The following is a 10289-nucleotide window of genomic DNA, read 5'->3' on the forward strand; positions in this document are numbered from 1 at the left end:
TTATTGCAATTTCATGGTAAAAAAAAGAATCGATTTTATTGCAATGAATCGCAATTTTATTTCAATATATTTTCATTGAACTGAACAGACTGTGCTACTTGGGGATATGACTCACTCTACCTTGAACCTTTCTCTGACCCGGCTGATGACGGAATTGAGTGGGATTTACGAATTTAATCATTACGTATTTAACCACGTCGGAAATGACGAATTTCTCTTGAAGTAGGATTTCATGGAAAAATTTCGATCTATTATAAATCACTTCAGACTCATGCACCACGCACTCAAATCCAAAATTCGCGATGTTGTTTCGAGGGACTTCCACTTCAGTTGAGATTCATTCCAAGTTCTTATCTTCGAAACAGCATGTATGAATGTGGCACTTATAGTTTTATCAATATTGTTCTCTCCGTTTCTCTCCGTGGCATATGGCACTCTCTGTATGACTTTGCAATCATTTGCGTTTTGAGTTTTGAACCGAAGGGCTCGAAATTAATTATTCTAAAGGAGAAGTATAAATAAGCTGGATCATGATTATGTTCAGCACAATCGGAGACAAGGTTGCCAAATTGTGCAATACGATGTGCACACGTGGGTTTAAATAGTGAAAAGTAGTACACGTAGTACTGATTTTTCAGCATGATCTGGCAACTCTGATCGAGAGAATGGTTACTCTGTCGTGGGATACGATTTTTAAATGTCAGACAAGTTGACGATGAACAAGTGTATTGACTGCAAAAGTCCAACGTTATGTATCTTAGTAGTCGGTATTACAGAATACAGACCTCCTATCTTACCTACTTGGTTTTTTCGATGAAAAACTATTCAATCTAATTCTTTGAAAACTCTCACGATTTCCTCCTCCAGGTGAAATAAATTCTGTGCAAATTACAAGAATGATGTTCAGCCCTTCTTCATTATGGAGATTCTAAAACTTGGGAAGTTCAGTGTTGATAGGACGTCGAGTGAAATTCAGCGTAACCGCTACTCGAATATATCACACCATCATTTGTAAATCCGTAAATTACTTAAGTACTCTTTCTGGCGAATCTCCTGCCGTATTAACGATCGGCGCCTACTTAATCGGGTCTTAAGTTGCTCTAAGGAGCGATTGCGAAGAAAGGGTACCATCATTGCCTCTTTTTCGAGAAATAAAACTTCCTCGTCGTCAAGTTTTCTAGCTTGAACATTTAATTGACCCTCGATTTGTCTGAATTTTAATTTCGCGGTTAAGTCTTAAATTAGCCCCCGGCGGCGCTCTGCCAATTTCGTAAAAAGCGTGTTCTTCAAGGTAACTTTAGAATTTTATCATTTGGCTTGGTAGGTAACCCACGTGCGTTATGTAATCGGAAGAATGCGGATCGTGCTTACATGGTTTCAAATTCTCTTACTCATCGTTTCCTATTTTCTGTAATGCGGAAATGACAACCAACGCTTTTACGCTGGGTTTTTAGGAAATAATGGTTTCCTCTGAGTATTACTGTAAATAAATTGATCCTTTGAGTTCTCTACTTCGAGTGCGCCATTCAGGGCCGGATTAAGGGGGTGGCCACATGGGCCGCGGCCCATGGCGGTAAAATGTAGGGGGCCGCAAATTTTGCAATCTTTTTGAATGTAGGCATCAAAAAAGAGAAAGAAAAATCGGATTCAGAAAATAAATTACAAACGAGAAAAGACGACAAAATCTCTCATTTCCTCAGAGTAAAAGTATAGTAATTTCTAATTTTGTCGTCTCTCGGTGATACAAGAGACAACACCTTCAATTAGTCGAGTTAAGAGAGAAACCAAACACGCAATTTGACCTGGAACGGAGTGGCGCGGCGGTCAGCATGAAACGCATAGCGCCTACAAGACTGCATGAATACTTCACGCATTGCGTCAAACACACTGCGCTCAGCAGCAGTCGGCTGGAAACGCATAGCGCCTACAAGACTGCATGAATACTTCACGCATTGCGTCAAACACACTGCGCTCAGCAGCAGTCGGCTGGAAACGCATAGCGCCTACAAGACTGCATGAATACTTCACGCATTGCGCCAACACAGTGTGGTCGGCGCGGCGGTGGAAGTTAAACTTTTTAACCACATTTATGTTTGTTCTTTCATGATTTTTTCGTTCGTTTTTTATAAATGGAAGGCCTTGTCCAAACAGGGATCGATTTATGGAACTGAACTTTTGTTGGTGTTGACAGGGCTTTCACAAAAAATGTACCCAACACGAGTAAACGCGTCTCATACACCCCTCCCCCACCGGCACGTTCACTTGATGGTTTTTATAGATCGTAATCGACGGATCACACGGGTGAGATTATATTGATATCGATTGGTTCAATATGTATCTACAGCCTCAGAAGTCAATTTAGAAATCTGAGGTAACGGGTCTTATGTTATCGAATTTTTTATTCTCTCGAGTACCAAATGGCAATGAAAAATGAAATTGTTAGGAATTTTCTCATTTTCAGATTTTCCAAATTAAATCCTAAAATTTTTTTTTGAGGTTATGTTCTATTGTTTTGAACTAAACGATACATCGAACCACTGTCGAATACGATCTGTTGATGTTACAAAACAAATGAGAAGGGGGCGGAAAAATACGGGCGGCCCATGGGCGGTAAGTAGGTAAATCCGGCTCTGGCGCCATTTCAGTCGACTTTTAAGGAAGGGGGGCAAAAGTTATCGGCAGGAAGCAAAATTTCCAGAAAGGTGTAACTTTGAAGAATACTCCGAAAATTACCTACAATCAAATTCACAAAAAAATTCCCCAATCAGGCCAAATTTAAAATATTAATTACTACGACATAGTATACGCTCTAGTTGTGGGTTTTGGTTCCTCGCATGCTTTAACTGTCATATACTGCTAAAAATGGCAGTATACCTAGCGGCTTTGTGGAGGTAGGGCGCGTATCCACCAAAATTTTAAAAAAAAAATATTTCTTGCCCAAATGTCTCGGGCCCTGCTCGTGTGACTGTGGTCTTACTGTAGGACGGTATGTATAATTTCGTTCAGTTAGCGGAAAAGAAATGTCAAGAGTTGTAAAGGAAATCATTTCTTTTTTTTTCATTATTTCTCGAAACTTACCGCTGGCGGTTACGCCCTTCTTCAAACAACCCGTTCGATTTCGAAGCGTCTCAAAGCGAGATAAGCTTTTTTACAGTTTCATCGTTGTTTTACCGGTGAACATCCTAAATAGCGAGATCGCAATGAATTGCAATTTTTACTCACTGGTATCATTTGTTACTGTATCGCAGTGTTGTGTATGTTGCCTAACCGCTGATTGAAGGTGCACACCTCATTGAAATTTATTGCAATAAAATTGAAATGAGTTGTAATTCCTCTTTGCATTTCAAACTACAAATCTCTATAATACACCGAGTGAGCTTATCGATAGGTAAAAACCTGCATTTATTCACTAAAACATGTAAAAATGTCGCAATTAGTTAATTGTAAAAAATAGTTGCAATTCTACACACTGAAAAAAAAAGATTGGTAGGATTTACCACTCCTTCACGCTGTATATTACACACATCAATTTAGAGTCAATTCTGTCAGAAGAAAAGTTAACGTTACTATACATATACTGGTACACTGCCGTGCTAAGGAAGAACGCCGTATGAACATTCGAGAGTTACCAAATTTCCTTCGATAAAATGTTTATTTTTTAGACAAATTATGAATATTTTTCCTTGAAATTTGAAGACGTTTTAGATCTAATTACAAACAAAATTATCTGAGAAATTGGTTCACAAACACTCAAAACTTTTCCTGAAAATTAGTGATTTGCCAGGGGAAATTTGGCAACGCCTAAAGGCTCATACGGCGTTTTTCCTTAGCACGGCATTACAGGTAACCATTCCTCGGGCAGAATCGACTTGAAGATTGGTGGAATTTACCATTCCTTCACGCTGTGTGAAATACAGCGTGAAGTAATGGTACATGCTACCAATCTTTTTTTCAGTGTAACATTAAATCGCAATTTTATTTCAATATTTTCATTGCACTGTGCCGCAGTCAGGACGAAGCTCTGAGCGTAGGTATTGACTCGATTTGTTTTAATTTCTGACGCAGGTGATGATTGGTCTGATGAATTTCGTCGGATCCGCGATGCCGTTGTTCATCTTCCGGTTCACGGGGAAGCGTCAACTGATCCTGTGCAACCAGTTCATCTGCGTCGTCGGGGTGTTCGCGTTGGGGCTTTACTGCAGTTTCCTTAACGACACCCTCGACACCAACAGCGACTGGCGATGGCTCCCCATCGTCCTATTCGCCATTGTCTTCTTCTCCGCGAGCACCGGCATTATGAATATTCCATGGATGCTAATGGGAGAGGTCTTCCCCATACAGTAAGTACATTCCCAAAATTATGTTCCTGTCCGTAGTGTTGCCGTCATTCTTCCTCTTCCGATTTTCGTCGGTCTCCTGTGGTGTGGTGGTTGTAGCGCTGGCTCTATAATCAATAGGCCCCGGGTTCGATTCCCGAGTAAGCGACCCGAGTTTGATGGTCTCGAGCAACTGTTGCCTCGGGCTGGCACATAGTAGGGACGGAGTAGAGGCGTGGCGTGAATTGCGATGCATCGATTGCTGTGCAATTTATACCCATGGGAAAGAATCGATTATTAAAGTGTTCGCTGCGAACACTCTGTTTATCGATCCTTTTCCATAGATTTAAATGGCCGATCAATCGATATATCGCAAAGCACGCCACGCCACTGGGACGGAGGAGGGCGGGGCTCTAACTGGAAGCGCAGGATTACCACTTGTGTGGTATTTGAAGTAGTAGTCAAAAAAAAAAAAAATCATTTCCTCCTTCTCCAACCTCTTTTGTCTGTCCTCTCTCCTCTTTTCTGCTTTTTCTTCTTTCTTTCTTTTTTTACTCTCTCTTTTCCTCTTGCACTCTCTCTTTTCCTCGTGTACTCTCTCTTTTCTTCGTCTTACGTTTTTCCTTTCTTATTCTTATTTCTCTTTTCCTATTCCTCTCTCTCTCTCTCTTTTCTTTTCTTCTTTCTTTTTTTTCTTCCTTCTAATTTCTTTTTCCTTTTTCCTCCTTCTTCTTATCTTCCACTTTCCCTAATCCTTCGTTTCCTTTCCTTCTCCTTCTTCCTACTGATAAGTAAACTGAAAATACGCTTGAACCCGGATTCTATCTCGACCCTCATTCGTTCTAAAATTATACCATCAGAAAATGTGTATAAATTGACGTGATTCTCAAAGGTCTGCCGCATGTCTACTACAAACTCGCTGACTGAGACCGTGTTACTATCACACGATCGATGATCGACTGTGTGGGAGCTTGTGTTGCCTACACTAAAAATTGAAGGCAACCTGATGTTGCACATCAGGCGGCTCATTTCTCCTCTTATCGTTTGGAAAAAAGCTCTCATCTCAGCGTGCCATTTCACGATGATACGACTATTCGACCACGGGGAGGTCGTGTTGCCTGCACTAAAAATTGAAGGCGAACCGACATGGCGTCACAGTGGTCTTGAAACAAAACAAAACAAAAAAAAAATATGCGGAAAAAATGTACCCAAAAACGGTTTGCAGGGGGTGAGTCTATGGTACGTGAGGACTTAATCGCGAAAAATCAAAATCTTGACTGATCCTATTTTCGAAATACCGCAATTTGAAATTTTCATAGCAAATGGCAGCAGGTTTTCTACTGATTTTGATTCGCTTTTTTATTTATTCGTCCATTGAATCGATGTTGATCGGTTCACGTTTTTATTTTTCGTTCGATTCACGTCGATCGAATACATACCCTCTCGTTACATGCAGACTTCCTATCATACTCTTTTTTTTAACTGAACAATTCGCCTTCTGCTGCGTCTGCAGCAAATGTTGCTACGAATATGTTGTGCGTGCTAAGCGCATTACATACTTGACTCTTTGAAGGCGTTTTATGTGCGAAAGTAGCGCAATCTGTCGAAGAACAAACTAATTGTAAGAAGGGATTGAGCGATTCGTCGAATCTCACTTCAATTGTTCTCCAACAGGATGCTCTACTTTCGCACATAAAACGCCTTCAAAGAGTCAAGTATGTAATGAGCTGAGATCAGCACGCACAACATATTTGTAACAACATTTGCTGTAGATGCAGTAGAAGGCAGAAGGTTCAGTTAATAAAAAAGAGTACGATAGGAAGTCTGCATGTAACGGTATGTATTCGATCGACTTAAATCGAACGAAAAATAAAAACGTGAACCGATCAACACCGTTCAATGGACAAATAAATAAAAAAGCTGATCAAAATCAGTAGATAACTTGCCTGTACTATGAAAATTTCAAATTGCGCTATCTCGAAATTAGGATCAGTCAAAATTTTGATTTTTCACGATTAAGTCCACACGTATCGTAGACTCACCCCCCCCCCCCCCCCCCTGTAACGAGGCAAATCCCGTTTCATCAGAGGCACATACGTCCTCTGGTATAAGATAAGCCAACGTTACTGTAGTTGCCGGAATGAGCTCGCCGGGATCCTGGATTCGGGCGCCAATTTTAAAAAAAATGAGTTTGAAAGAGGGGAAGAATGATCAAACTCTTGTGTCTCAAATTTACAAAAAGAATGTCCGTTTATTAGCTAAATTTGTGAGGATCCTACTCAACCTACACTCGAAATGTTGATAATAATAATTTAGCCGAAATGCCACTCACTAACGTGCACCTCAAGGCTTAAAATTGCAGGATACATTTAAGAGAAGAGGAGGAGTGAAGCTGGGCGAGATGCGACTCACTAACGTGCACCTCAGCTCAGGAGAAGAAAAAAGAGGAAATTGAAATGGACAGTACGCTCGACGAGATGCCACTCACTAACGTGCACCTCGAGTCGAGAAAGATTTAGGAAAGATGAGAGAAGAGGTGACCCTCCGGAAAGGAGAGGGTGATGAACAATGTTAGGCTTAGAGGGCTATCAGATTGATTTGAAGCTACTGAAAGACGATCTCGACTTTCGTTGCAAAATTTTTGGTACATGAAAAATTAATTAAAATATAAAATTTACAGAAATGGACGTAGAAAAATTTCCTACAAACATTTATAATAGTTTCGAATTGTTTACAATTTTTCGTTTCAGGTAAATCTACGGAAAACCCTGATTTCGCAGTTATCTTCGAGAGAGAAAAAAAAGAGAAACAGTATTCCATTTCTTTTCATTTTTCAAACAGCTGATGTACCGTCACCGGGCGTCGCGGCGCGGTGTCGCCAAGCCGTGACACATTTGTCGCTATTTTGGTCTACAAAAGAAGTGGAAAAACTTAAAACGAAGAATTTAATTCTTCGTTACACCCCCCCCCCCCCCGCAAACAGTTTTTGGGTCCATTTTTTGGCTTTTTGTTCCTCAAGACTACTGTGACGTATAAAGTTAACCTCTACCGGTTCAACAAAAAAAAATCTATTTTTTAACTATGTTCCGAAAATGTTCTTCCCCAAATGACGAAGCAAAAAGAACGTAGGCCTTTTTCCTGAAAGTACTTTTCTGTTTCTACTAAAAGTACCGGTACTTTCAGTAAATCGATGGCTGAAGTTGAGAAATGCACTTCTCTCTCGCGGAGTTTGAACGTACCTACCTATACCTAGTTGACAAACTATGCTTCTCCTCTCATCTTTTCCTTATTATTTTTTTTTAAACCATGCGCATGTCTATCAAAATTTTCGTTAAATCTTTTCATTAGTAATGAAAACCGACAACAAGTATTTGAGAATAGGAAGGAGAAAAAACTAATGGTCTATTTTCTTTTCAATAGGTAGATAAATCATGCGGAGACTTAAAACTTTAATCGGAGCGATTGCAACGTTTCAAGTTCGTCTAGTCTGCCACGTCAACGGAATGTGCGCGCGCTCGGGGTGGGGGTGGGGGGGGGGGGGGGGTCGAGAAGAGCATTTGCATCTTGTTTTCACGATTTAAAGGACAGGAACATGGGTCACAAAAGCGTTACGAGGGAGGGGGGGGGGGGGGGTCGAAAAATCCGAAATTTAGCGTTACGTAGTTTATGAACGTGTCCACGCGGTTTCCGATGTACCCATCGATCCCTGGTAAAAATTGGCGATAGGAGCTGCGTTTCAAAATACCATAGGAGTTCTTATAGCCGACTGAAGAAGGCGATAGAAAATCATATAGCTGGCTGTAGAAAGTGGAAAAAATCATACGGTCGGGCTACACGAAGCGATAAAAAATTATACAGCCGGGCTATAGTTCCTATCGCCGGGCCTTAAACTTTATCGCCTGGCTGTTGCTTTTTCGCCATCGGCTATAAAAGGCTATAAGAAATTGTGTAGAAATTCGTGTGCTTTGTAAATCCGCAAGTTTGTACGAAATCACCTTAATATTTACAAAACGCACATTATATTTTCCTTTACTAAATATTTTTTTTCATCAATTAAAATGAATCCATACAGCGAGTGTGCAAACATTTCAAAGTCATGAGTTGAACAACGCTGACTCCACGAGATTAAATATTAGAGCCGAACACAAAGCGGAGCGGCGGCGCGGCGCACCGGCGCCTACAAACCTAACAGGGATACTTCACGCATTGCGCAATGCGTGAAGTATCCCTGTTAGGTTTGTAGGCGCCAATGCGCGTTTCGCGCTGGCTGCCCGCCCGCCGCGCCGCAGCATACCACGGCGCTTGAAGCAACTATTTCACGCCAGAAGTATTGCACAGTATCATACGAAATTGAAGGCGCTCCAACATATTAGGAATAGCAGGCATCCTTCAAAAGTGCGGAGCTTTCCTCGCAAAATAAATCAAGATACTACGGCCCAAAAAGAGAGCGGTAGTCCAAAAACTCACTAAGTCCTAGCATCCGTAATTAGTAACGTTTAGCATACACTTTACCGCCAGGCTGTTGCTTAATCGCCATCGGCTGTAAAAGGCTATAAGAAATTGTGCTGCCGGCTATAGAGGCTATTGGAAATCTTACAGCCGGCTGTAGGTCTATGGTACCTATTTTGGAACAGATTCTACTGCCAATTATTTTCACCAGGGATATTTATGGGTTATACCTTAAGAACCTATTTGAAAACGTCTGAAGTTTTTTTTTTTTTTTTTTTTTTTTTTTTGTTATTTTTCCAGGTATCGCAGCTTTGCGAACGGATTGTGCGGCGCCTGGGCGTACTGCGTGACATTCGTTACGGCGAGGCTCTACCTGCCGATGGAACACGTTCTCTCCTTGAGTGGCATGTTCTACCTTTACGGAATTGTCGGCATCCTCGGGTTCTTCTACTTTTTGTTCTTCTTGCCAGAGACCGAGGGCAAGACACTGGAGAAAATCGAATCTTATTTCACGCCTCACCACGACAAGAAAGAAAAATTCACACGACCGAAAAGATGAACGTATACTGGACGCGTATCATGAGAAAAACGGAAGTAATGATCTGTAAGAGTCAAAGCTCCAACTTCGAAGAAGTTTCGATGAAGTTTTGCTCTTCGCCTAGTGGCCCCACATACTGAGATGGAGGCAGATGTTTTCCAGAAACTTTCCAGGAGGCCTCAAAATCGAATTGAGGTGTCCCAGTGTCCCTTGAGCTTTGAGCTCGACCATGTGTTTTTAAAACCTTAAAGAGAAACTCACAAAAAGGATGGATCGGAGATCTATTTTTTAAGTTTTGATTGCTCGAAAATCTATTTTTAAAGTATTGATGAATCAGGAATCTATTTTTAAATTATATTGATGAATCAAAAATCTATTTTTAAATTATTGACGTGAAAAATAATTGTGATTTAGTGTTAATTTTGCTCACGCTGAATGACGTTACTTCAATTTCATTCTCGCCCATCTCGATGTCGCATATGGTCACCCAAAAATCCACGTTGGCATCAACTTCTGTTAAGTAGTTGAACATCTCTACCAACCATGTACACCTGTAAAAATTTTAGATATTTTCGTGGCCAACGCTTCAAAAAATGACGTACTATTACAGACGCCTCTCTTTAGAGATGCCTCAGACTTTTCCGAAGTGGTTGTGCAAATATTTTCGTGTTCCTCTGCAGAAATCTACATCAAAGTTGTAAAATTCAAGGAAAAAATAATTTTTTAATGAGTTACTTATTTTTTTGTAATATTTTTATATACTTACTTTAGTTGTAATAAATGAAATTTAGCAACATGTATTTAGTGATTTTTCCGTGGTGTCTGATCCTTAGCATCGTATCTGGTTGTCACTATGTGCTCAAACTCAAGCTCATACTGACAGACTCAGAAATTCCTTGCCCTAACGTCTCAGAGGTACTTTCCTTGAAAAAATAATATGGGATTCCTATGGGTCATTTGTTGAAAAGTCAATGCATAGGTACGCA

The 10289-nt window shown here is 40.6% G+C and overlaps 1 protein-coding gene across 1 annotated transcript in view; it reads left to right on the top strand.

Annotated features, from left to right (window-relative positions):
* Positions 1-10103, top strand: part of LOC109043928 (facilitated trehalose transporter Tret1) — a 39308-nt gene extending 29205 nt beyond the window's left edge. The window contains exons 6-7 of the mRNA XM_019061294.2: positions 4066-4340; positions 9066-10103. Of these exons, the coding sequence (XP_018916839.2) occupies positions 4066-4340; positions 9066-9324 (534 nt within the window). The 3' untranslated portion in view covers positions 9325-10103. The remainder of the gene's footprint in view (positions 1-4065; positions 4341-9065) is intronic.
* The last annotated feature ends 186 nt before the right edge of the window (positions 10104-10289 follow it).

Source organism: Bemisia tabaci, chromosome 3, assembly GCF_918797505.1.
Source record: "Bemisia tabaci chromosome 3, PGI_BMITA_v3".
NCBI lineage: Eukaryota > Metazoa > Arthropoda > Insecta > Hemiptera > Aleyrodidae > Bemisia > Bemisia tabaci.